Source organism: Natrix helvetica (assembly GCF_964273705.1).
Source record: "Natrix helvetica genome assembly, chromosome: 1".
Lineage (NCBI taxonomy): Eukaryota > Metazoa > Chordata > Lepidosauria > Squamata > Natricidae > Natrix > Natrix helvetica.
Genome location: NC_138548.1, coordinates 299,108,229 through 299,136,061, shown reverse-complemented (window position 1 = coordinate 299,136,061; position 27,833 = coordinate 299,108,229). Strand labels below are relative to the sequence as shown.

The 27,833-nt window shown below is 41.6% G+C and overlaps 1 protein-coding gene across 1 annotated transcript; it reads right to left on the bottom strand.

Moving 5' to 3' along the window:
• Window positions 1-2: 2 nt before the first annotated feature.
• Window positions 3-26,693, bottom strand: PARP3 (poly(ADP-ribose) polymerase family member 3; the record flags this gene model as incomplete). The annotated part of the gene is made up of 10 exons (XM_081935658.1): window positions 3-332; window positions 429-575; window positions 6,484-6,661; window positions 7,269-7,355; window positions 7,565-7,732; window positions 9,903-10,129; window positions 11,964-12,099; window positions 17,803-17,994; window positions 24,940-25,065; window positions 26,493-26,693. The coding sequence occupies 10 exons, from the start codon at window positions 26,691-26,693 to the stop codon at window positions 163-165; spliced, it is 1,632 nt and encodes a 543-aa protein (XP_081791784.1). The 3' UTR covers window positions 3-162.
• Between the last annotated feature and the right edge of the window lie 1,140 nt (window positions 26,694-27,833).

The following is a 27,833-nucleotide window of genomic DNA, read 5'->3' as shown; positions in this document are numbered from 1 at the left end:
TCCTCTGCAGAACTAGGAGCCATGATTACTGAATGAACTCTGGATGGAGAACGGGGCAATATAACTGACCAACTCAAGGTAGGTTCGTAAGATAGTAGCACTGAAAAGATGAGAGTCTGCAAATGGGTGGAGTCCAGCAGAAAAAGCAGCCCAAGAAAAGCCTCAAAAATGGAGCTGGATCAGGTAGCGGATGCGACATTGACTCTCCTGATAGATCAAGTACTCACTCTGGCTGAAGTGGCTGTTTTGGTACTTAGTCATAACAATGGGATTTCCTTGTGATATCAGCACTTTTTTCCCATCCAGGATAAGCTCTTTATCGTATGCAGGGTCTGAGGACATGAAAGCAAATGCAAATTAAGAAATTGAGAGGATTAGCAAGAACTAATCAGGCTACCAGTTATTAAACTGCAGGTCTTTAAACTTACCAGGTTCGGTATTGCCACAAGCCTGGACACTATCGTAACCCGGCGGGGGCTTGCGCAATGAACAGTCATCTTGAGTGATGTAATGTACTTTGCCCAGGGCCACTTCATTCAGGAGCATGATTCCCTCCTGGTTGGAAGTGGTACCCACTGCAAAGAGAGAAAGGAAGTCAAATGTTCATCTGATTAGATACAGAAAGGGAGATTCCTGCCACCAGGGTTTGAGTCTCATACACTAATGAAATTCAGGTTTCCATTTCATTCTGGGACCATGACCAGATTTTCCTGCAGCCAAAGACCCTCCAAAAACAGTGCATTCATTCATGTTAGAGAAATGTTTAAGGTTTCTACTTTCATAGTCTACTTCTTGGCTCTAAATGGAGACATTTCATGTATATCCCTTGACCTCCCAAATGCATAAATACTGCTTCCTAAGGAGGACATCTTATCCACCTTGACCTTTTCCCACTTGAGAAAGCGGGGAGTGGATGTAGCATAGACAGTAAGAGGTTGAAATGATGGTTCTTGGACACCTGGCTTGCATGCCCTGCATGCTTCCTGTTTACTAAATGCTACAGTTTTCCCAATTAGCACATAAAGATGGCCCTAGAAGGATATACTTTCAAGTGATGGTTTCTTAGAATCCAGCTTTACTTGCTTTGGGAAAATGCCATTTTGAGGTTCTCAGCTGTTGGCCCATGAGGGAAACATGATTTATTAAGCTATGTTAACCTCATGGTCAGAATTAGGCAATCCATGGCCCAGCCTGACCATCCTGTCAGGCCTACAGCCATCTTTTCTTTTGGATCTTTGGCCTGCCACACTTTCTATTATTCTACTATGCATTTTCTATTGTGAGAAAATGGGAGGGGGGATTGTGCGGAGTTAGATGATATGTAGCCACAACAAAAATTTTTCTAGAAAGCCAAGGTCATCCTTTGCCTTTGCACTTCTGCACCTGACCGGAACTGGATGGGTGGAACTGCCAGCAACGCAGTAGAAGATTGGACCATGTGATGGACTTGTGGGTGTGGGGGCAATATCTTGAATTTTCAACTGGGTGGGGAAAACCGGGAAGCTTTCAGATTCAGGTTTTCCCAGATGTGCCAACATGGCTTTCCTAATAAATTGGAACTTTGAGCAACACTTTGCCTCGGACTCTGATTTACTTTTGGATGCTATTTGGAATTCTGACACTCACCTCACCCTGGTGCCATCAAAACCTGACACCAAAGCAGTCTGTTGTCTGTGGAGATTTTCAGTCATCTAGATCCTAGTTGTTCCAAAGGTATTTTTTTTGTTCAAAAGGCAACTGGGGTGTTTTTTTCTTGAGCATGAAGGAGAAAATGTTTTGCTTTTTATCCCAGAAGCTTCGTCAGTTCTGATGGCAGGGGGATGGAAGGATAGGTACTGACCATTCAGACTGGAGGATGGGCAGATGGAAGGATAGGTTCTGATAGGATACTGGGGAGGGGATGGAAGGATTGCATTGCTTTGCAATCATCTGGTCATTAGCACTCTCTGGGAGTTATTGAAACCACTGAGGCCTCAGGGACTGGTAACAACCAGATGATTGCAAAGCAATACAATCTTTCCACCCACCCCCACCCCCCAATCCAGTGACGTGCGGTGACGTTTATGACTGGTGAGGCTGGTGACGTCATCAAACCACGTGGTTGCTCCGATCGCAGGGGCGCAGCCCAAACGGAGAAGTTTCTTCAGCTCCAGCCTCAATCAGCGCAGCCGTGGTCCCATTCATCTTGCCTCAGGAAGGAGGGGAATGGGACCATGTGTGCAGGGGAAGGGGATCGCGGCTCTGCTAATCTGAGGCTGTGCGCTGAGGAGCCACCTGCACACATAGTCCCATTCCCCTTGCAAGGATCCCGGGCTCGCCCGATGTAAAAAATGCCTAGGTACCGTGTTTCCCCGAAAATACAACCTGTCCCGCGCTCACTGACCTAGCGTTATCCTGAAAGCGCCAAGTTACAGGAGCCGGGGGTGGGGGGAGCGCTCACGTTGCTTGCCGCCTTCGGTATATATTGGGGAGTGCCTGCTGCCGCCGCCTGCTGCCGCCGCCCGCCGCTGCCGCCGCCCCGCTCCGCCGCCCGCCGCTGCCGCCGCCCCGCTCCGCCGCCGCCCTGCTCCGCCGCCCTGCGCCGCTCCGCCGCCGCTCCACGCCACCGCCGCCCCACGCCGCCACTGCCCCGCTCCGCTCCGTGCATAACATCCAAACTCCAAAACTTCCAGCATCGGCCACTCTAGGAGTGCTCTCTCTGGTGGGCCGGCTGCCGGACAGAGAGTTTTCCGGACAGAGTCTTCCAGCAGCCGGCCCACCATAGAGAGCACTCCTAGAGCGGCCGATGCTGGAAGTTTTGGAGTTTGGAAGTTATGCGCGGAGCGGCGCGGGGCGGCGGCGGCGCGGCGCGGGGCGGCGCGGTGGGGCGGCGGTGGGCGGTGGCAGCGGGCGGCAGCAGCAGGCACTCCCCAACCTAGCGGTATACCGAAGGCGGCAAGCAACGTGAGCGCTCCCCCCACCCCCGGCTCCTGTAACTCCTGCAGCCCCAAGTGTGCCGATCTCGCCATTTTTTACATCGGGCGAGCCCAGGATCCTTGCAAGGGGAATGGGACGTGTGCAGGAGGCTCCTCAGCTCCAGCCTCAATCAGTGCAGCCGCGATCCCCTTCCCCTGCACACGTGGTCCCATTCCCCTCCTTCCTGAGGCAAGATGAAGGGGACCGCGGCTGCGCTGATTGAGGCTGGAGCTGAGGAGCCTCCTGCACACGTCCCATTCCCCTTGCAAGGATCCTGGGCTCGCCCGATGCAAAAAATGGCGAGATCGGCACACTTGGGGCTGCTGCTGAGATGTCCAGGGAGGCTAAACCAAGCCGCGCGCCTCTCCCAGCCACTTTCACGGCTTCCTGGAGTAATTCTTTTTTATTTTCATGATGAGAGTGGTGAGGCTCCGCCTCCCCTGCCTCCACTGACTGCACGTCACTGCCCCAATCCAATCAGAACCCATCCTTCCATCTTCCCATTGTCCAGTCTCAACTGTCACTATCTATCCTTCCATCAGAACTGATGGAACTTCTCAGAGGAGAAGCGGGACATTTACTTCTTCTTCCTCAATAAAAAAAAATCCAGTTGTTTTTGGAAGAAAAAAAAAACACCTTTGAGAAAAGACCCAGTTGTTCAGCAGAATGAGTCCCTCTCTTCCCAAGTAGGCTGAGAATAGTCTACTTTTCCTTTCTTAAAACTTATATATTCCTCCCAGAGATGGGTTCCTACCGATACGGTACGATTTGGCTGAATAGGTAGGAACTCCGGCGGACATGTGACCACACAGGTTCTTTCCTCAATAGCACCATCTTGATTTTCTGTTCTGCACATGCACATGGAAAGACTGTTTTAAGTGCAAATGCGCACACCCATGGAGCAAATTTTTTGGGGCGCCAAACCAGTAGTAATGGTAGCAGCAACTCATCCCTTAAAGCAAGTGAAATCACAACAGTGAAATTGAGCCATTTTGCTCCTGAATGTTAGCCAAAAACTGGGACATCATAAATTCTAATCCCACCCCAGATATGAACCCAGATGGGATTTCTGAGGAAGAAATGGCAAACTGAAGACAGATCTGCTAAAAACAGAGCTAACAACTGCCAGTGAGTAGACCAACTCTTAGTGATTAATCTCCAGACAAGGAGAGGACTTGAAATCACCCTCAAGTGCTCCAGACTAAACGTCTCCACCCTTGGCAACTTTCAGACTTGTAGACTTCAATTTCCAGCAAAGCTGGCTGAGGAATTCTGGGAGTTGAAGTCCACAGGTCTGAAAGTTGCCAAGGTTGGGGTCCCTGCTCCAGACTGTTGCTCTTCGCAGAGACAGTGGTCTCTGGTGGATTTAGAGCTCTGGGAGATGAGGGAAAGCCATCGCGCTCAAATCACAGTTGGGCCTTTGAAATGACACTGGGTTCATGTACTTCCTTTTCTAATGGCTTTTGGAAATTGTTTGCTAACTAAATGGTTCAGCTGGAAACTTTTGGATTGATAGGTTTTATAGCATTGGGAGAGTTTCCTTTAATTCTTAGTGAAAGAAATTTTAAATATAAGTTTAAGAACTTAAGCAAAAATCTTTTTGTTGAAATAAAGTAGCAAAAGGGTGATTAGCATGTTGATTTTGGAAATGGATTTGAAATAATTTTTTTTGAATTATAAGAATCCTTTTCATGGGAAAATGCTTTTGTTTTGAATTCTTTCTTTAAAAAATATAGGAGGGGACTTTGAAGTCTGGGTACTAAAGGGACTTGAAGGAACTAAAGATTTTAATTAAAGAACGCTTAAATTTCACAGAAATTAATACAGAAATATTTTAACATTCTACTTTTTGAGGGATATTTTTTAACAATGAACTCAAAGGTTAATTTTAAGATTGTCTGCTTCTATAGAACGACTATTTAAAATATGTTAAGTAAGAAGAACAAGTTTTACTGGAGAAGCCTGAGGCTGATCTGAAAGCGGATTTAAAAATGACAGGCTATAAGGAAGATATGGAGAAACATGCTAAACTGGACATACGCAATAAACTGATTTATGTATTAATAATTAAAAGGAATATACAAATTAGAAACCAAGAGTGACCTAGATAATTTACGAAAGAGCCATTTTAAAGTTTTGAAGAATTTGTGAGAAGGGATAAAGAAAAAATGAAAATGAATCAAGTTCTAGAACATTAGTTGAAGGAATTAAAGATCAAGATTGTTAAAAATAAAAGGAAGGAATATAAAGTTGGTTTATTTCATCAAGTTTAAATAGATATGTTTCTATCTCTGGTAACTCCCACGGACTTTTGCTGATCAGAACTAAAATGATTTAATTTAATTTAATTTAATTTAATTTCAGTATTTCTAGACCGCCCCCTCTCCCCGAAGGGACTCGGGGCGGTGTACAGGTGTGTCGTTAAAACGAATACAAAAGACGAATATCCTATACCCTTAAAAACGAATTAAACCTCATACAACTGTACAAAAAGTAAAAATTAAAAATTAAATTAAAACAACTAAAAGTATACCCCTAGAAAATTTAAAAAATGCAGGCTGAGGAACTAAAATTGGGAATTAGGAATTAGGCCAGGCCGGCTAGATTGAACAGGTGGGTCTTTAGTTTCTTATGGAAGGAGCGGAGGTCGGTGATAGTCCTGATATCTTTTAAGGTGAGCTTTTAAGGATTTGTTTATAGGTAAAAGATGGGATATGAGAAGAAAAGTTCATTTGGTGTATTTTAAAACAATATGTTTATACTTGTGAAGAAGTCATTTCTTTTTTTTTTCTTTTCTTTTTTTTCTTTACTGCACTTTCTATTTTTCATTCTATTGGTTTTTTTCTAATTTGTATTACAGTCTTTTTCATTGTTCTGTCATTCATAATAAAATTATTATTATTTTAAAAAAACTGGGCATGAAACCAGCTGGATGACTTTGTCCCAGTCACTCTCTCTTAGCTCTAACAAGGAGATAATGGCAAACCACTTCTGAAATCTTGCCAGGAAAACTGCAGGGATTTGTCCGGTGAGTTGTTCAGAGTCACTGACTCAAAGGTACACACATGTGCAAAAAAATGGTAAGGCAAGTATCAAAACAATACTTTTTCAGGTATTTTAACATGAATGTGATGTTGGGAGATAAATTATTATTCCACATGGGAGAAAGTGACTAGCCCAAGGGCACTCAGCTGGGTTGTGTATAAGGTTAAACTAGAACTCACAATCCCCTGATTTATTATATGATGCCCTAACCACTAAAGCAAGCTGGCTCTCATATATATAGTCCCCATGTATGCATGTTTGTGTACGAGTATGTATATAGTGTATACATGTGTACATCTATACCCATACACATATACAGATACAGAAAGACTTGTGTATGTGTGTGGTTTAGCTACTACACCAAATTGGCTCTCTTGTCTCTTCTTCCCTTCTCCTTCCCTTGTGTCTTAGGATACAGGAAGCAGTAGCGAGGAGACAATGGAAGAGCAGCAAATGATAGAATAACAATGAATGTGGCCTCACCGTAGCCTGCTGATTTACTATTCTCCGAAGCAAAGTAAATTCCCTTGCCAACACGACCACCAGAATGGGGCATGATGCGCAAGCCACTCTTCAGGATGGCAGCAACAACAGCTATGTTAGTCCCGTGCCAGAGTAGACGCCGATTTCCCAAATGGTCATGAGTCTTAAAACGTTGGCTCTGTTTAGGAAATGAAACAAGAGAACTAAGCAAGTAACATCTTTGCTCCTCTTCAAGTCATATTTGAATAAAGGAAAAGTAGAAAGCCAAACATGACTTTCCCATGTCACGCAGTTGAACTGCAGACTCATCTGCATACCTGACTGGTCATCCCCAATGTATATATAGATACATTTGCTACTGCAGAAAAGAATGAGACTCCTGATTAGTAAATGTCCTTGTTTTTATTCTGCCAATGGATGCATATAGTCCTTTAAAGTCTTGATGTCTCACAATCAAAAGTGGTCTTATCATCTACCTGCCCCCTTCCCCCAATGTCTCAGGAGGTCAGATGGACTGCAGGGCTTTTGATCTCAATCAATCTTTTGGTATATCAAAAATATTTGTTCCTCAATTGGCTCATGCCAAGGACTAAAGAAATATGGCCTTAATATTTTTGGTATCAGTTCTGATTATATGTTCCTATTCGCAATCTTCCCCAACCTGGCACCTTTTATACGTGCTGGATTAACCCTGCTTCCTTCAGCCAACATGACATTAAGGTAGAAAGAAACAAATCTCGGCCCTAGAACAGACCAGGGAAGGAGATATGCCTCTTTGATCTTACCTCACCCTGTCTGTTCACCTTCCAAATATTCATGATACGAAGCTTTCGGTATGTGCAACCTGTCTTCTTCACGTAGGTTTCAATCAGCTAGTAGGGTAGAGAGGAAGAGAAAGAAAGAAAGTGAACATCAAAGAACTGAGATAAATAGGAGAGTTAGTTTCTAGCTGTGGAAGAGGCTATCCCACCTGTTGTCCTTAATCCTTTATTCACCTGTTCCTATATTGCCCAGTCACAGCTGTTTGAGTACCACCTCAATATTTAAAGCAAATAAGAAGCAGTTTGTAGGGCCATCTTACCTTATAGTCCTCAGATGATGGATCCACTAAGGTGAGCTCACATTTCAAAAGCCCATAGTCCTTGTCCAGCGGATGCAGAACTTCTTTCACCATTTCCTTCTCTTCCTCTTCCTCCTCCTCCTTCTTCTGGGCTTGTAGACTCTGGGCTAGTTCAATATCTGCTAGGACCTACCAATAAAGTAAGCCAAGTCATCACCAACACTGGAATGCAGATGAGATGCACACGGAAGCAGAAATCTCACATGTGGACTATTATCCTGCATCCATTTCCAGAAGAGCCAGCCCCACTGAAACTAAGAGGGCAACTATTTGGAATAAACACATTTAGGAACACTCTACTAGCAATGAATTGGACTAGTTGAATGCATGGATATGCTGGCTTGAAAAGAAGAAGAGCAAACTTCTTTTTTTTAAATTCAAAATTATGTTTTAGTTATTGGATTTACATCCCATGTTTCCTCAAGTGCACAGCGCTCCAAATTTTCCTCAGCACGGTCTCTCTGTCAGGTAAGTTGGACTAAGAGCTAGTGAGCTTTTATGCCTGAGAGTGGACTTCCACTTGGTTTTCTTTATCCTAGTCCAATTCCTTAACCATTATCTTGATTTTATACTATAGAAGTACATGACAAAACGTTTATTAATTAAGCATCATTTGAGAAGTGTAAGTGTTTTGTTCAGGCTGTTTTGTTCTATGTGATACATAAGTGATTCCAGTAGCTTTCTCTTCCATTATAAAGCATGTCAGACTATGTTATTACCGCTAACCTAGATGTCCAAGGGCAATTATTAGGAAGGGCTCATCTTATTCAACTTGTTATATTTCCCTTTTAAAATTTAGGGCTAATATGAACACAAAGAGGCCACAATGCATGAGATGGAAGGGGTTGAATTCCTAGAGCTGTATTTCACAGGATGACTGAATTCTTAACCTTTAAAGAAAAAAATACACAAGTCTTCTGTAGTTAGGAGCTACCTTTTGAAAAATGTGATTTTCGTTTCACAATCGAGAACTACAGAAGCACGGTGGTGATGAGATGTTGCCCTCGTAGAAGACAGGGCAAGAATCATCACTTTTCTCAATTTGGGAGTGCTTTAGTTGGTGTTAGGTGCCTTATTAGGGTGTTACTTATGCTTTAATTATAGTAAAATACAGGTAGTCCTCAACGTATGACCACAATTGAGCCCAACATTTATGTTGCTAAGTGAGAAATTTGTTAAGTGAGTTTTGTTCCATTTTACGACTTTTCTTGCTACATTTGTTAAGTGAATCACTGCAGTTGTTAAATTAGTAACATGTTTGTTAAGTGAATTGACTCTTCCCCATTGACTTTGCTTGTGAGAAGGCCGCAAAAGATGGCCAGAAAATTACAACCATCATAAATATGAACCCGTTGTCAAGCATCTGAATGTAAATCATGGGGATGCTGCAACAGTCATAATTGTGAAAAATGGCCGTAAGTCACTCTTTCAGTGCCATTGTAACTTTGAATGGTCACTAAACTGTTGTAAGTTGAGCACTACCTGTAGTATACATTTTAGAAAATTATCAGAAATTGGCAGAAAATCATACCATCCCTATCTGAAGCGTTATACTGAATTTTAGCAGTGTGATTTTAGAGGAACTTGAGGGCAATCACAAAGGAGTTCAAAGATTGAACGAAGGATTGCCCATCTCTTTTTTAAGGCATGCTGTATTTTTCAGACTATAAGACGCACCTTGTTCCCCTCCAAAAAGAGGCTGAAAATCTGGGTGCATCTTATACACTGAATACAGCATTTTTTGCCTCCCGAAACCCCGCCCCCTTCACCAAAATGGCCGTGCATAGCCTTTAGGAAGCTTCCAGAGTGCTCCTAGGGGCCGGGGAGGGCAGAAATGAGAGAATAAAGGGCCGTTTGTTGCTCGTTTGGGGGGACACCCCTCCCAGGAGCACTCTACAAGCCTCCTTAAGGCTATTCATGCCCTTTTTGTTTGAAAAACGGGCTGTTTTTGGGAGGTCTACGGAGTGCAAAAACTTTTTTTTTAAATATGCCTCTTCAAAATCTTGGTGCGTCTTGTACTTCGAAAAATATGGTAATTCCAGAGTATAATGTTTACAGCCACAAAGAAGTACATTTGTTACTCACTTCAATTCTCTTATTTTGTCAGCTAGCTTAGGCATCCCAAGCCAACCAATGGCTGCCAGGAGAGGTTAATAAAGATACGTCAAAACCGAAGACATGTCATCTATGTATTTAGTATCACAGCTCAGCTACATAAAATTTGGATAGAAATCTTCCCTAATGACGATTTAAAACATGATAAAATGTGAAAGTGGGTCCATTTCCGGGAACTCCTTACCAGAAGCATATCCTTCTTCGTTTGGACAACTTCTTGTGTGTTGATGGATGGAGGCCGATTACGACCAAAGTTGTGGGGAATAATGGTATAAAAGCGAGACGAAAGTTCCTCCAGCTGCTTCTGGGAAGGGGTTTGCTTCTTTAGAGCTTCTTCAAGAGCTTCCAAAGCTTCAAAGCCTTTGGCAATCTGCTGTTTGCTCAGCTTTCCCAGTGGCATCTTCTTGACATCTGGCAGGGAAACAGACATAAAAAATTTCCAAACTGAATCAATCTAATACTTCCAGGATATTACAAGTCAGGGGCTAAAGCCACCAGGATTGGAATACTATTGGCAATTCAAATATGTGTCCTTTAGGGTCTTCACACTGAGCATTAACAGTGATATCCAACGTGGACATCATTTGTGAAGAAAGCCAAAAGAAGAATCTGCGCCACCATGGCGCAGTGGTTAGAGTGCAGTACTGCAGGCTACTTCTGCTGCCTGCCAGCTGCCTGCAATTTGGCAGATCAAATCTCACCAGGCTCAAGGTCGACTCAGTCTTCCATCTTTCTGAGGTGGGTAAAATGAGGACCCAAATTGTTGGGGGCAATAGGCTGACTCCATAAACTTCTTAGAAAGGGCTTAAAGCAGTATATAAGTCTAAGTACTATTGCTAAACAATTTAATTCCCAGGCTTCCTAACTTTAATTCACTTGACTTAGACACTATGTTTCCCCCAAAATAAGACAGGGTCTTATTTTCTTTTTACACAAAAAATATGGCTTGGGCCTTATTATGAGGGGAGAGTTTATTGTTTTGGGGTTGCCGGGCGGATGCTCTCTTGTGAGTGGGCTCCCAAAGAGCCGGGCACAGCCTCATGGGCAAATGGCTGTGTTGCGCTGTTGCAGCAGCGCAACACAATAGCCATGAAGCGACCACGCTCATGAGCAGCCATCCGGCAACCCCCCCTTTCCAGCCAGGCACAGCGCCATTCACTGACCTAGGGGTATCGTCAAGCCGCATGAGCACCTGTTCACTGCCGCTCCCGCGGCTTGCCACCTTCAAAATGCCAGTGAATGGTGCTCTGCACGGCTGGAGAGGGGGGTTGCGTGAGCGGCTGTTCCGCTCTAGCTCACGTGCCTCCCAGCCTCACGATGCCCTGGCCCAGCTCTCCCTGCAGAGCCAGGGCACCTCCACTGCCACCGCCACCGCCATCCCAGCATGGCTTTTTCGGCGGCTTCCAAACTGAGTCTTCCGTCAGTGGCCAATCTGGGCGTACGCTCTATGGTTGTAAGCTCTGCCGGCAGCCAGCCCACAACCATAGAGCATACGCCCAGAGCAGCCACTGCCAGAAGACTCAGTTTGGAAGCTGCAGAAAAAGCCATGCTGGGATGGCGGCGGCAGCGGAGGTGCCCTGGCTCTGCAGGGAGAGCTGGGCCAAGGCATCGTGAGGCTGGGAGGCACGCGAGCGGGAGGGGAACAGCCGCTCACGCAACCCCTTCTCCAGCCATACATAGCACCATTCACTGGCATTTCGAAGGCGCCAAGCTGTGAGAACAGGCCCTCATGTGGCTTGGTGATACACCTAGAACAGGGAATGGTGCTCTGCACGACTGGAAAGGGTGTTTGCCGGGTGGCTGCTGTGCCCGGCTCTTTGGGTGCCTGCTTGCAAGAGAGCAGCCACCCGGCAACCCCCCTCTTCAGCTGGGCACAGCGCCGCTCACCAACCTAGCGGTATCCCAAAGGCACCTAGCAACGTGATCACCGTTGCCCCCCCAGTTCCTGCTTCAGGATACCGCTAGGTTGGTGAGCGGCGCTCTGCCTGGTCGGAGATGGGGAGTTGTCCAGGGGGCTTATTTGCAGGGGAGGGCTTATATTTTTGCCCACCAGAAAAATGTGGGATGGCCTTATTATCAGGATATGTTGTATTTTGGGGGAAACACGGTACTAGACCAATCAAAGATAAAAACATACTGAAAAAAAATCTCTGTTAATTATACAATTGGATTATAAATGACATCTAGAGGAAACAAGATAAAAGAAAGTGATGGTTTTCTTTCATGTGGCCCCTCCATCATTTACCTATATTCATGACCTGCATGGCTTCTTTAAACATGTCATTGCTGAATATGAGTTTCATAAGATTCTGGGTGTGCTTGTCCAAAGTGCAAGGCAGTATCTTTTGTTTAAATGACTTCATTCCATCCACATCGTCCACCTTGAAGACAAGAAGAATAGTTGGATCTGAATTCAGTTTCTCTAATGGGCATCATTAATCTCAAATGCACGCTACAATACATGCTTTCCTCAGAATAATAAGAATATTTTTTTCTGAGTAAATATGCATAAAATTGCATTGGTGAAACTCATATTGTTTCTCTTTCAACCATGCCTCAAGTTATCAAATGACTGTATTTTTCTTTCATTTTGCCAACAGGTACTCTGCCTTACACATATTTTATTGTTATACAGTTATCATTTTTATTAAAACTTTAAAAAAGAAAATACAAATATACAAAATACAAATGTAATACAAATTAAAGAAGAAAAAATATTTGAAATGGCTTTATACATTCTACATAATGTCTCGTGTCATAAACCAACAATACATCATTTTATAAAAATTATCTTTAAGATCATAACACGATACTTTTAACTACATATTTTCCCATTGACCCATCTGTATATTATAACCAAGGTCTTAGCCAACTTTATCATATATTCTTAAACCTTCCTGTTTCAAATTCTAACCAGCATTTATGTTCTGCCTCAAGCGTTGTAGGCTTGCTCGGATGAAGCAGGAACTGTCCACGGATTCAATGACTTCGATGTGGACGGCTTGAATGCTGAGACATGTGAAAAGTACTGCCCAGCGTTTGTTGTTAACTTGCTCTCCTCTGGTCCGACAGGAAGACACGGACCAAGGACCAAAAACATCTACACTTACATTGGTGAAAGGAGGTACTAAGACGTTCGGGTAGCAGGTCGGCCATCAGCTGACATGGTGTCGCACCTTGTTGCTTGCGACAGTGTAGACACTTGTGCAAGACAGTAGCCACGAGCCTCTTGGTGCCTATGATCCAGAGTCCGGCAGCCCTAATGGTTCCTTCTGTGAAGTGTCTGCCTTGATGTTGGACGTTCTCGTGATGGTACTGGACCAGCAGTTTTGACACATGTTGGCGGGCAGGAAGGATGATAGGATGCTTGAGATCAGAAGTTATTTCAGCCTTATCTAAACGCCCTCCTACCCGCAGTAAGCCATGGCAGTCAAAAAATTGACTCAGTTTTAGAAGTGAACTGGATTTTGGAAGAGGCTTTTTAGCCTGTAGGCACTCAAATTCTGCTGGGTACGTATCTCTTTGCACACTCCGCAGAATGGATCTCTCTGCTTGGGTGCGATGAACTGGGGAGCCTGTCTTGTGATGCAGAAAACGGATGATCACTGCCACCCCTGATACGAGAGATCTCCATCTGGAGAAGCGTTTGAAGCGAGATAAGGCAAAGGGGCGGTTAAGGAGCAGTTTTCTTGTCTCCGTTATCGTTGTCGACAAACTTATGGCCAGCACTGTGGGCCTTTTGTCCCGTCTGGGAGACTTGTCGGGTATCTCCGGTCGTACGTTGGCATCACTATCTGGGTCTTGAAGCTCATATTGTTCTGATCTATGTGACATCGGGGTGTCTGGGCAAACCAGGAACTCTGGGCCCTTCCACCAGGTCGATTCTGCCAAATGAGATGCAAGGATAGAGCATATGGCATGGTCAGCTGGGTTCTGATCAGTCAGAATATACCTCCATTGCTCTGGGTTAGAGGATTTTCTGATCCTGTCTACTCTATTACTGACGTAGACATAGAAGCGCCTGTTTTGATTATGGATGTAGCCTAGTACCACCTTACTGTCTGTGTAGAAGGTGGTGGCTTCTACAGCTCAAGGCCCATCACCTTTGTTATCAGGTCTGCAAGCTCTACAGCCAGCACAGCACCGCAGAGTTCCAACCTTGGCACGGTGTGACCTTGTTGTGGTGCTAGTTTCGCCTTTTCCATGACGAAACTGGCGTGAACATCATTCTCCCCACCGTAGACTTTGATGTATCCTATGGCTGCTATTGCCTTTGTCGACGCATCTGAGAAGATATGTAGTTCTTTCTTCCTTGCAGCTGTGGACGAGAGGGGAACGTACATGCGCTGTACCTGAGCACTTTGTAGACAACTCAGGGAATCTCGCCATGTCTCCCACTCTTGCTTCTGCTCAAGAGGAAGCAGCTCGTCTCAATCTTTGGGGTTTTGGGAGAGCGTGCGCAGTAGGAGCCTCCCCTGGATCGTTACAGGTACAGCAACCCTAGGGAGTCAAACAGGCTGTTTACTGTTGACAAGACTCCTCTTCTTGTGAAAGCGGTCTTCTGAGCTGAGGATTTGAAGGTGAAGATGTCCTTCTTCAAGTCCCAACAAAGACCGAGACTGCATTGGATAAAGAGGGTATCTGTGCCGAAGTCAAGTTTCTGCAATCCTTAGCATGGTCTTCAGGATTGAAGGCTGCTAGCACTTCCTCACTGTTGGATGCAATTTTATGCAACTTAAGGTTGGATGTGTGTCCTCTTTAATAGGTCTGTGGCCTCTGCTGGGGTGGGCATGGATTTTAGGCCATCATCAACATAGAAGTCCTCTTCCACAAACCGTCTGGCATCTGCACCGTATTGGGCTCCACCCAAGCGAGCAGTGTGTTGCAGGCCATAGTTGGCAATTGCTGGGGAAGAGCCATTTCCAAAAATGTGCACTCGCATTCTGTACTCCGTTTTCTGCTGTTTGTGTTGTTCGTCACTGAACCACAGGAAACGCAAGTATTTCCGATGGTCTTCCCTGACAAGGAATGAGTAGAACATCTGCTGAATGTCAGCCATGATGGCTATGGCTTCCTTCCTGAAGCGGATGAGCACGCCAAGCAGACTGTTGGTGAGGTCAGGCCCTGTGAACAGGACTTTGTTCAGAGAGAGGCCTTGGAATTGCGCAATTGCAGCTGTTCTCAGTTAAAATGCAAATGGAGTTTGGGATTCCACTTCAACGTCTTATTTACTAAGGAGCTACTGGATGTGGGTAAAATCATTCATCATCTTTTTACTGTTCTGCCTCAAGCGTTGCAGGCTTGCTTGGAGCATGCAGTTAACTCCACGCTTAGGAATCTCTTTCAGATCAAGTTTATTATCAGGCATTCTTAATAGCAAAACTTACAGTTCAGTGTTAAGATACTTCTGACTTTCCATGATCTGTCCCATCATATAGTGTAAAAAGATGATGAATTTATCCCCATGCTGAGCGGAGATGTAGAACGCTACTATTCCGGTTCACAAAGGCATTTAAACTGCCCGGCTATAAACTTTGCATGTGGGCAAGATGCCCCAGTGGCCAATCATAAACAGAGATGTGATCACATGTCATGGAACTACATTTCCCATAAGGCAGTCTCTTAAAGGAGATAGTTCTTGAATCCTGCACTAGCTATATACTGCTGGGGCAGCACAATTTATGTATTTTATCAATTACATGTTAGTTATCAATGCACAATTGTACTTCAAATTCTGTCTCAGTTTGCTAAATGCAGTAAGTCTTTTTGTCCATTTTAAATCTTTCTGATAATTGTAAATGGGAAAACCACGTACAGTTATTAAATGAAACATTTGTTAAATGAGTTTGCCCCATTCTACGACTTTTCACGCCCCTGGTTGTTAAGTAAATCATTGCATTTGTTAAGCTAGTAACATGGTTGTTAACTGAATCTGGATTCCCCATTGGTTTTGCTTGTTAGAAGATCACAAAAGCTGATCACATGACGCCAAGACACTGCAACCATCATAAATATGAACCAATTGCCAAGCATTTTGATCATGTGACCATGGGAATGCTGCAATGGTTGTAATTATGAAAAACGGTCATGTCACTTTTTTCAGTGCTGTTCTAACTTTGAACAGTCACTAAATGAACTGTTATAAGTCGAGGACTACCTGTATTGACAACTATCTCTTTCTGCTGTTAACTCTCTCTTGATCTAAGTTTGAATTACCCTTGTTGGTTTTCCAACAGTTCCTACTGTGTCAATCACTTGCCTCTGTCTGCTACTTTTCTTTTATAATATGTTTCTTGAGCTGAGATCTATAAAGGTGCTTTGGGCTTATCAACTCCAGACTCTCAATATGACAAATTCAATAAAACTGTTTTTGATATCCACATTAATTTTAATTTTATCATACCATAAATAGCCATGAAATCCAATCATAGTTTGTGATCTTCTAGCTCTAAATCTTCTAGGTACTAGATTTCCTAGTTTCTAACTCTAAAAGTCTCTTGCTTTTTCAGAAACATCCATTTTTTTCATCCAGAACAAATAATAAGCAGTGAAATGCAATTTCAAAATTTAATAAACCCAATCCTCCTCTGCACTTTGCATCTTGTAACACTTTATGTTTAATTTTATATTTTAACTTTAACTGATATACAAAGCAACTCATTTTTTATATCCTGCTGAAATAAATTCTTCTCTCAACTGTTCGCAACTCAAATATTTGATATCTTTCTCCTAATATCAAAAAAATGGTTTCCGCACAGAGTTTAGTCTGAATCTCCAGTTTAAAAGTAGAACTCATCTCTTCTAACTTATACTATCTCAAACAAATTGTCTTCTCTTTAAATTTGTGAGGAAAAAAAATACTCTTTTCTCTTATGTACCCTGTTTCCCTGAAAACAAGACCTCCATGGATAATAAGCCCAGTCGGGTTTTTGAGTGCATGCACTAAAATAAGTCCTCCCCAAAAAATATCCTGAAAATATTGCACCACATCAGCAGCCATGAGGTGGCCACGCTCACTGCCTCCTGAACCTCAAAAATAATAAGACCTCCCCGAAAATAAGGCCAAACGCTTATTTCGGGGGTAAAAAGAAAATAAGATCCTGTCTTATTTTAGGGGAAACATGGTAGTACTAGCTGTATACTTGTGCTTTGCTACGAAACCATGTGATTGGGCCAGCCTGCAGGCCGGATGAGTCACGCGCTGGCCACACCCATATAGGGCAACTGGCAGTTAGAACAGAGTTCCTTTTAGGTGGGGAGATGGAGTAGAACGACTAACTCCTTAGCATCATGTTAATATAATACTGTATAAGAAATACTGATGATCTGATGGTCATTTCGAAAAATAATTTCTTAGCACCTTGAAGCCAAGAGGAACATATGTGCCAAATTTCACGTTTGTAGGCTTTATAGTTCTGGAGATTTCACGATGAGTAAGTAGTATTTGGCTTTATGTGTGTGTGTGTGTGTGTGTGTGTGTGTGTGTGTGTGTTTTCGTAGATTTTATATATATTTTATAAATATTTTCGTAATATTTATATATATTCTAGTTGGAATTTCTTTAAATACAATTACATCTGTGCTATCTAGTATTACCAACAAAGTGGACGTTTGGGAAAGTAAGATAGAAGGTATTAATAGAAAAATGAAGAAAGAGTTAGATAACTTCATTACTGGAACTGAGAAGAAAAGAATTTGTTTAAGATTTAGAGCAATTCCAGAACAACATAGAGAAGATATTAGACAAAAGAGAGTTACGTTTCCGTCTAATTTTTTAAACTGGGAGCTAACACTGAGCAGAGATTGATCCAGTTTATTGGATTAATACACATTTTGCAAAATTAAAAAAATGTTCCAAGGGATGTCCTTGTGTACTTGTCAGGAAAAAAAACCAGAGATCGTTTTGCAATAGCACTTATACACATTTGTTAGAAACCTGCAGATGTGCTGAGAAAATATCTATCATTAAACTAAGGTTCTGATCAATTCATTTTTACAGAAAATCATCCAGAAATATATCTATACTTCCAGATCCACTTACTTCCCAATGTATACTATTTAAAGTATACTCTTTGAACACTCACCTTTACTGTTACCTCTTGTTCCTCTTTATCTTCATGGTGTACTTCAATGAGGGTATATTTGCCATTATGAGCAATAAAATTCTCTCGATTAGCCCATTTATTCTTTGTCTTCTCTTGAAATTTCTTCTCAAAAGCATTTATGGCAGCTTCCAAGGTTGGACAACTGCTGAGTTTACATTGCCCTATTTCCCCCTGGAAAGTCACAGAACATTTATTAACCTTAAATTATCAGGAAACATTTGCTGATCTTTTAAAAAAAATTAAGGTATGATTGCATCATCTGCCAGGTCTTACATTATTTCCCAGTTTTGAATATACCTGAACTTTAACCAATCAGATTTTTATAGAGTGAAACCAGGGTTATTTGATAACATGCTTTTTCTACCCTCAACATTTGAAGGCTTGCCTTCATTTCATATTCATTCACTCCCTCCAACTCAGTACTGACATTTTCACTATCTCCTGTTCCTCTTCACCGAATATCAAAATAAATGCATGTACAAATTCACACATACACCACACAAAAAGAAAAGACATGATCAACACTGATAGAAATCAACTCTTTACAAGCAGAGATTTTCTGCCAAGGTATTCTGGGAAATTAAAGCCTTATATAAAATGAACTTTGGAGGTAAAGAAGGCAACTGTCCCAGTCACTAGCTGCAATCTCAGACTGAGCTAGCAAAAAAATCAGGATCTTGGATCAGTAGGCTTAGATGAGTATAATCTGACCTCCCCCAAGAGATTCCTCCTGTGAATTAAAATACAAAGGGCTTCCAATTCAATTAAACTATCAGTAGATAAACAGTTGGGAGCCAATCTAGTGGTTAAAGCACCAGGCTAAAGACCAGGACACTGTGAGTTCTAGTCCTGCCTTAGGTACAAATCTATCTGGGTAACTTTGGGCCAATCACTTTCTGTCAGCCCTAGGAAAGAGGCAACGGCAAACTACTTCCAAAAGCTTCTCAAGAAAACAGCAGGAACTTGTCCAGGCAATTGTCTGGAGTCAAATTGATGCCACACATACAATAGATAAGCAGTCAATGCAGGGACATGAACCAATTTTTCTGCCTTCAGTGCCAAAATAAAAACACAAATAACCAAACCATGTTCTTGCTTACCAAGAACGTATGTAAGGAAATTCTGGCAAGGCAGTAGAATCAGGCAAAAGCCAAATTTAGGATTTTGGAATGAGGTATGATTCAAAACCCCTTTTATGGGCTGGGTTCAAGCATCTGGTGTCCTTCTCTTTTTGGGTTTCTCTGTTGACTAATCAATTCTCAGACTTTCTGCTCCTTGCCTTCTCGTTCCATTGTACTTTTAAGGCCAGGACTCTGCAGCTGCCTTTGGTTAGAGCTCTGTTTTCCTTTCCACCAACTGGAAGACTCTTAGGATTTATCCTCACATCCTATTAACTGAAGCACAAAGATGCCTAGCTAACTGTTTTAGTGGAGATAGCTTCATGGCATCATGTGGACAGCCAACATTCCTTTTTAGCTACTCTGGTTTTACAACAGTGTTGTCCCTGCTCTTCCAACAGAAGCCCATAAGAATGACCTGTGCGACCTCATTGACAATGTTGGTGATAACATGGTCAGAACTGCCACCTGCTATGGGCCATGTTAGGCTGCAGCAAGTACATCCCTTTCCATCTGTTGGGTGCTATTTTGGCATGGGTTATCACAGAGGTCAGACACATGGCTTCCACAGATGCATCTGCCTGGATAATACTTTAAAACTTTACACAATTTTTTCATACCTTCAAAATTCAAAAATATATCTTTTAAACACATGGTTAGGGGTCTTTGGAAAAGAGTACTAGATAATTAGCAAAAAGACTAGGGCAAAATCATTTAAATTGGAAAATAAAAACAGATTTTACAGCTGCATGTTGCTGTCAGGTTTTCCGCGGTTTCTTCTGAAACGAATTCTCATATACTGTACCTGCATTTTCATCTGTGTAAGCTATTTCCCATATGATGCTAGCTATAGCAACCCATTGCCAATCTTTTAAGATCGTGGATTTGGGATGTATAGTAGCTAGGTGAAATTGATAAAAGTTCTGTCTGTTTCCTCTTTTAGTGACAGGTCACAGGTGCAGTGGAGGTGTGCAGGATGAAATGGAAGATAGCCCATTGCTCCTCACAACCCCTTTAATCCACCTATCACTCAGTCTATTTTGGGACGTATGTCTAGCAATCTGCTGAAAAACAACTAAACCTGAATTCAAAGTGGCAGGTTGGTAGAACATAGCAGAACACATTGGTAGAACATGGTAGAACATAATATTTTCAACTCACCTAACACTCTTCCACTTACCTGATTGAATTTTTCATTTGGGCTACTTTTTTTTAAATAAAATTTTTATTTTCAAACAAACACAAACACACAAAACATATAACATAAAAACCTCTTCAACTGCATACAGTGTGTCGATTGGTTACAAGGTCTTTCTGCATCCTTTCCTTAGTCACCACTTAAGCTTTATTAAAAATCACATATTGTCAATCAAATATCTTTGTATATATATATATTTCATTTGCTTGATTATCACTATTGTTTCTCCATTTTAAACAAGGTATTCTAAATATGTATCCATTTATATTATAATGATTCATTATATCATCTTCAATATATCCAACAATAAAGCATTTTTATATCCTATTCTAAGTCATTCTATTATTTTAGCATTGATAACATTCTCTAATAATTTTCAATTCCATGTTTTTTCCATTATTAGTATCATCAATCTAATATACATGTATACAAATTGTTATAATTGTTAAACATCCATTTAGCATATTATTACATCCTTTTTATATGAAACATATTAAATTTGAAGTAAATTTATATTATGGCATTTCATTACATCATCCTGAAATCATTCAATGATATTACATCTTTATATTCTATTCTATATAGAATTATTTATCTTTCATAAAAAAGTTTTTCAATATCATCTCCATCATCCTCACTTATAGTTTGTATAAAATTTCATATTATCAATCAAGTATATATAAATGCTTTATTATCATTATTGATCATTTATTTGACTATAGCTATTATTACTTTGTCTTATACATACATAGTACTCAAAATTTAACTACATTTAACTAAATTTTATTGTGACATTTCATTTCATCATCCTGTATCCTTCCAGAAATAGTGCAATCCAATATCTCTTGCCATTTGTAGAATCTGCATTCTAAGTGTTTTCTTGATAAGTCTTATGTGGACGTCTCTTGACAACTTGTTATTCATTACATATCTTATAAAGATTCGAAACCCTCTATCTGTTCCTTTCATCAGCTTGGCTTTTGTTATCATTGGTGCTTCTGCCGAAATTATTCTCATTGTTTCTGCCAAATTTTATCCCCTTTCTTCATCTATATTTTGACATCTGAGATAGAGTTCCAGTTCATCGATCTCTCCTTTCTGTATTTCACACTTATCATTTCCCTCCACTCTTGATTTGCTGTCAGTGTCAACAATTTTCTTATCACTTTCATATGTCTCTGTGGTTTTTTGAACTCTGTCCTCAAATGTCATCGTTGTTTTATAAGTATTCTCAACTCTTCCCTGCCTACTTTCTGTATTTTGATCTATAATTTCAAGTCTCTTTTCAAGTCTTTCTGTGATTATTAAGACTTTTTGAATTTCTAGCATAATTCTTTGCAATGTTAGTCCCTTTTCTTCTTCATATTGGGCCATTTTTCCAGGTTATAAACACTGCCACTAAAACATCTAAGGCTTTTGCTAGGTTTCAAACAAATTCAGTAAAGTTTTTCAGGTCAAAGCTTTCTCTTTTCTTCAAAGAAACACCTGTATAAACAAAATGTTTTCCACTGACCCTTTCAGTAAACAAAGCCAATAGCTTTGTATTATCAGATGTTGCCAAACCTCTAGCCTCTAGATGGCAGTGTTACATCATTTCCCTCTGTTTTTGCCACTTTTTCTAAGATCTGAACTTCGGAAGAGAAGGAAAAAAAATGTTTAAAGATTATGATCCGGCCGAGCCTTTCAAGGAAAGAAACTTTTAATCCATAAATACAAAAAACGGAAAAAGTATAGAGGAAGAAGGGAAAAAAAGACCAGTCCAGTTTAAAAGTAAGAGGCATTTGTAAAAAGTCATCCATAGAAAAGAAACAAAATTAAAGTGAAAAAGCTAACACGATAGTTTTAAACAAGGATTAATTCGCCGCTTGCTTCCTTCTGTCTTCAATTTTATTTTAACTCTAAGTCTTTTGGGTTTTCTCTTCTCTAATAAGGATTATTCTCACCATTTTGACACACTGTCTCCTATTCAGCTTCTGTTTCAGGGGTCTGTCCCTGTCACGATGTTAAAAAGTTTGCTAGGCCTGAACTGCCTAAACTGACACTCAAGAGTTAAACTAAGAAAGCTTTATTGCGCAGGTCATAAAACAAAATGTTATCTGAAAGTGATTTATTGCGCACGCGTTTACACATTCCAGAACAAAATTCTTTTCTTTTTTTTTTTGGCTGCCAGCTTGGCAGACGTAGCTTTCATTATCAAAATGTAACCATTAGTTATTTTCTGTTTCATTTACTTTTTATTTTATTATTAAAGTTTGTTTATTAATTAGAATACTTTTAAAGACTTTTATTTTTCTCAATATCTCAAAAGATATGCGGAAGGGAATCAGCCACGGTCCATTGATCTCAGATTTCCCCAGGGCATTTTTTTTTCCCCTGACAGTCCCAACCTTCTGCAGCCATTTTGGCTTCTTCTCTTGTAGCCGACAAAAAGAGCTTTTTCCTGGATCGATCAGAGGCTTTGCGATGCCCCTGACATCAGCAGGATGTGCCCTTCTCTATCACCGTTCCTTCAGAACGGTTTAGATCCAAATGATAGTCCAGCAACAGAGATATCAACAGCAATCCTGGAGCCCGAAGATTGCATGTTATGTTGTAGTGACGTCAGGCCCCGCCTCTCCATTTGGGCTACTTCTGAACATGGGCTTAAGGCTTTTCCACAAGAATGCTAGAGCCATGTTCAAAAATAACCTGAGTGACAGGACATCGCACAGATAACTTCCAAGACCTGTCACTCAGTCAATTTGAAGGGCGGCTAAAACCTTCACTCCTAGGCACCTGCCCATAGTTACCCAAATCCATCCCATAATATATTAAGAATAGCAGTAGCTGGTTGTTTCTCACACTGGCAGGGCAGGGGTTACAGTGGGTACTTAGGAGGGGAAATCTACCAACCACTGACTTAACTTGCCCTACATTAAAATGCAGTCTTAATCCAAAGTCTTGTCACTAAAGAATAAAGCTCAAGCATTAGAGCAGCGCAACTTATTCTTGCACATTTTTCTTCTGACCCAAGGATATGAAGTCTGTATATTAAGGGGCAAGAGGTCTGGGAAGAGCCCTGGTTTATCTCACGTTTGCTTCTTGCATTTTGTCTTTTTAGACCTGAAGAACCTATCTCTATGAATACCTCATGGGCTTAATTCTACTCACACATCTAATTATGGATCCTAATGAACTGGGGATTCTCAATTAAAGAGATGCTCTTTTAGAAAACGGGTTAGAGATTTTGGAGTTCAATTTGAACTGGACCTAGAAATTACCGTAACTGCTAACCAGCGTGGATGACAAAGGACTGCTATACAGTGTGTTGCCCGAGCCCATCAAGGTACCCTGTTATGAATAAACTAAAATGTCTCTTGCATTTTCAAATAGTGATACCAGTAAAATAATCTAAGGAGGAACTTTCCAAATAGTCACTAATAACTGCAGGTCTGCTATTTCTGCCCGTGAATAGCATATATTTGAGCCGCTGTGAGAGTGATCAGTTCCAGAGCATCCCCACGCTACATTTCTGATCCTGGAGAGAATGGATCTCCTTCAAGGACAGTGTTAAATTCTACTTATTTATTAAAACCAGTGAACCACTCATAAACAGCAGCATAACTCATACATCACACTAGGCCAGAAATATGAGTATGCATGAACAAGTTATAAACCAACTTGGCATTATTCAGGAACTATGACTTAAGTAATAAAGAGCTGAAACAAACCATAGCTTAACACAACATACTATGAATCTCCATCTTATCAAGATTGAATTTTAGCTTACTGGCTCTCATCCAGCTCATTGTTTACTGCTTTTTAAAATCTGTTATAATAAACTTCGCTTTAGGTTAGACCAATAATTTGTGAAACCTTACAAATTCCAGGAAAATTGTTGCACATCTAGGAAATGATTGCTTGAGAAGCGAACATTTTTTACATATAAATATTTTATTTTTCATTTGGTCTCATAGGTAACGTCCTCCTTAAGTTTTGAACTATGGTTTGTAAAAAAGATGCAATCAACATAGTGTGCGTATACATGTGTAGCCGTAAAGCATACACTATTGGAAGCTTTAGCTAATTATTATTTTCTTAACTCTGACTTTTTTGCTGCAGGCTTATAACCACTGCCTTGATTGGCAACTAACTTGTTTGATTTTGTATTTTCACAGGAAAAGTACACAAAGAGCAAATACTTTACTTGATTTTTCTTCTCTGAAATGAAATCTTATGAATAATAACCATGGTTATGAATACTGTCTGAAATATCTGACCATAACACTTCCAGATGACGGGTTTTTTTTAAATTGGTCAGCAGATTTTACAGGGGGGAAAGCAGCATCTATCTTCCACTTGTCATGTTTTCTTGCCATTTCTTTTTCTGTTTGCTTGGTAACAGAAAACCCATTAAGGAAGGGAAGATGGAATTGTTATGTAATGACTTTTGACTTATAATGCTAAGAGCTGTCCATTTGGAGACCAAGATCGCATGTCTCTCCCTGTCAAGATACTGTGCTTTACAAGGAAATGCCTTCCTTTCTTGATATTCATACTGCAGCAATCACTACACTCAGCAAAGCAAATTGTCATTTGGGAAACACAGTTGTTCAATCAAGTTATATGTTATGATAGCGGTTTCAGTAATTGCATGCCGTGTTCTGCTGTTAGGAATCACTAGGCATAATGAGGCTAATAATGCAAAAGCCATCTTAGGAAGAAGCTGCCTACCATGTCCCCCACTAGACCCCTGAACTGTTGAGAAACAAGGTACCAATCCTTCTGTTTACACAGACAAATTGTGATCAAGAGACTTACTACACGGCCCCAGCGGTTCCAGCAACTGTAATTCCCATTTTGCTCTATCAGCTGGATGATATAGAACTTGTTGTTGTTGTGGCCAATGTTGGTTTGGTTCAACATACAATCATAGTCTTCATAAATCTAAAGTGATAAAAGAGGAAGCAGGGAATATGAATATGCGGCTTTCAAAACACCCATAAACCTCTGCACATCTGCCAAATTGTAGTTTTGGGCTTTGATTTGGGGCCTTCCCCTATTTGGCTCGGGCTCCTCCTTACATTTCAAACCACCCCTGCATTGAAATAAAGGAAAAGGAATAATGACACAGCATCAAAAGCACTATGAAAACAAGGCAAAGTTCATAATGTGTTATTGGGACCTGAGCCAGGTAGTATTGTGTCCTGCATTTTATTTGTTCAGCAAGTAATGGAGTCCAGGACCTATGACAGACATGCATTCAGGTTGGGATTTGATTGACATCTCTCCCACTACTCCCAGAGAGGCAGCTTCAGCTAACAAGATTTCCGTTTGGCTTGGTCTGGCAGAGAACATTCTGAAGAATGAAGTACAATGCAGTATGCTGGCCTAAGACCATCATGAAGATTTGATTAGATTTAAATACGATGCAACCCTCTGCCAAGAAAAAAACTATTAGCTAATGAGACTTCATCATGGGGGGCGGGGGGGGGGAACAGATTTCTGGCCAAGTAATTTTCTTCTCCTCCCAGACTGACTCTATGTGTTTTGAATAGACATGCAAAGAAAAAACAAAACTCTACTTATGTAGAGGAAACCTGGAGAAGTGGGGTGCATACAGATTCCAATTTTTCCTCTGCTAGCACCCTCCAAATGTATCGAGGCTTCATCTCCTAGCATTCCTAACCAATTTAGCACTATCATCCCAAACATCTGGAAAGGGATACCCATGTTCTAAAGAAAGCCGGGCACAGGTGATCATTTGGCCTAAACCAGTGATGGTGAACCTTTTTGTCGAGTGTCGAAAGCGCGTGCACACGCATGGGCCCATAATGCAATCTGCGTGTGACACACACACCCCGGTGCAAGAGGTGCGTTCATACCGCTTCGGCTGAGTAGGTAGTAACTTGGCCTGCTGCGCCCCTGAACCGGTTCTATTGTTGGCGGCTCCATTTTTATTTTTGGTTCTACATGCGCAGAACAATCTTCACTGCAAAAAGATAATCTTTTTTCTTTTCTAATATTGTGCGCGCGTTTGGCATGCTCGTGAGCAAAGGGAGTGCCGCAAAATATTTTGCACGCCAAACCGGCAGTATTGCTGGCAGCAACCCACCCCTGCCCCACGCCTTGCTCCCCCCAGCCTCCCTGCAGCCTCCTGGGAACAAAAATGGGCTGCGGGGAGAGGTGTACTGCCCTCCCGCGTCCCCCCCGCCCTCCATGTGCAACCTGAAAATCATCTGGCTGGCGGGAGGCATGCACGGTGGAGCTGAGCTGTGGCGACGGCTCACGTGCCTGCAGAGAGAGCTCCGCATGCCGCCTGTGGCACGCATCCCATAGGTTTGCCATCACGGGCCTAAACGCTTCAATCTCACCTGGGCACCATCGTCATAACTCAGCTGACAGGCAGTATCAATTTTGGCCTTGGACTTCTCCTTGGGAGCTGCTTTCAGTGCTGCCACGGTGGACAGGAAATTGTCTTCCTCTGGTTCAGGTTTCAGCTCTGGTTCCTTTTTAACCTTCTTGCCCTTGATGGCAGCCCGAGTTTGGGCAGCTCCTTTACGCTTTGGAGGCATGGTTTCTGTACAATCTTAATTGTTACCTGAAAAAAATAAAACCGATATTCAGATTTACTTCCTTGGAGTACTGTGGACACTGCCCCAACAAACAAATCAATTCCTGGCACCATCCTTATTATTATCAGTTCATATTAATTACTGCAGAATTAAGGCCTCTTCGTTGAAGATTACGCACCATAATCTACTGTTCTGCTCCAACTATGTTGGGCCAGTGTAGGCCAGTTGATAGCTTTAGCTCCATTCCTAGTCCACCATTTTAACCACTACCTCACACTCATTTTCAGTTCTATGTATCTAAATACATAAATTGTACAAAGACAGGGACTTAATTGTTTAATTAAATGGGAAAGGAAAGCCCTGCCAATTAAAATCTTACGTTAGTAGCAAAATAAACACAAAATTCCAAGACAAAGATAGACCTGGAAAAAAAAAAGAAAACTGATCGTTCTGCTGGTTGGTTAATAGATTAAAAAATACTGGAAATGATGCTGAGCTCTTTGGCAACTACTTTGGCAAAATCTCAATAAAATTTGGAAGAATCACTGATGTTTTAGGCCCACCGTTTTAACAGCTCAAGTTACTTTGGAGATTAGTGCTAAACAATCCCAGCAGTCTGCAGAAGCCACTGCCATGGCTCTAATATGCTTTCTGTGTTGAAACACATCATTCTGATTCAAATTTCATTTTTCCTTGCACATGTATTTGTAAATCTTAGTGAGAAAAAGGAGTCAATCAGAGTGTAAGCTAAAACTGTAAAATGTGATGTACTGAAAAACCAAGTAAGTCCTGTGAACATCAGCACACAAAATGCCTCTAAGAAAAAAATATTTCTTTGTAGGTTGTGTTTTTTCCAAGGTATCTTTACTAAATCACTAATCCAGGGGTGTCCAAACTTGGCAACTTTAAGACTTGTGGACTTCAACTCCCAGAATTCCCCAGCCAGCAGAGCTGGCTGGGGAATTCTGGGAGTTAAAGTCCACAAGTCTTTAAGTTGCCAAGTTTGGACACCCCTGCACTAATCATTAAAGGGAGGCTGGAGAAACGTTCTGCCTTTGAAATCATATTTGAAAGTTACAATTCTAATCTTCCCCTCTCCAATTCTGTTTTGTTTGGCTGTTTGGTTTAAGTCAACCACAT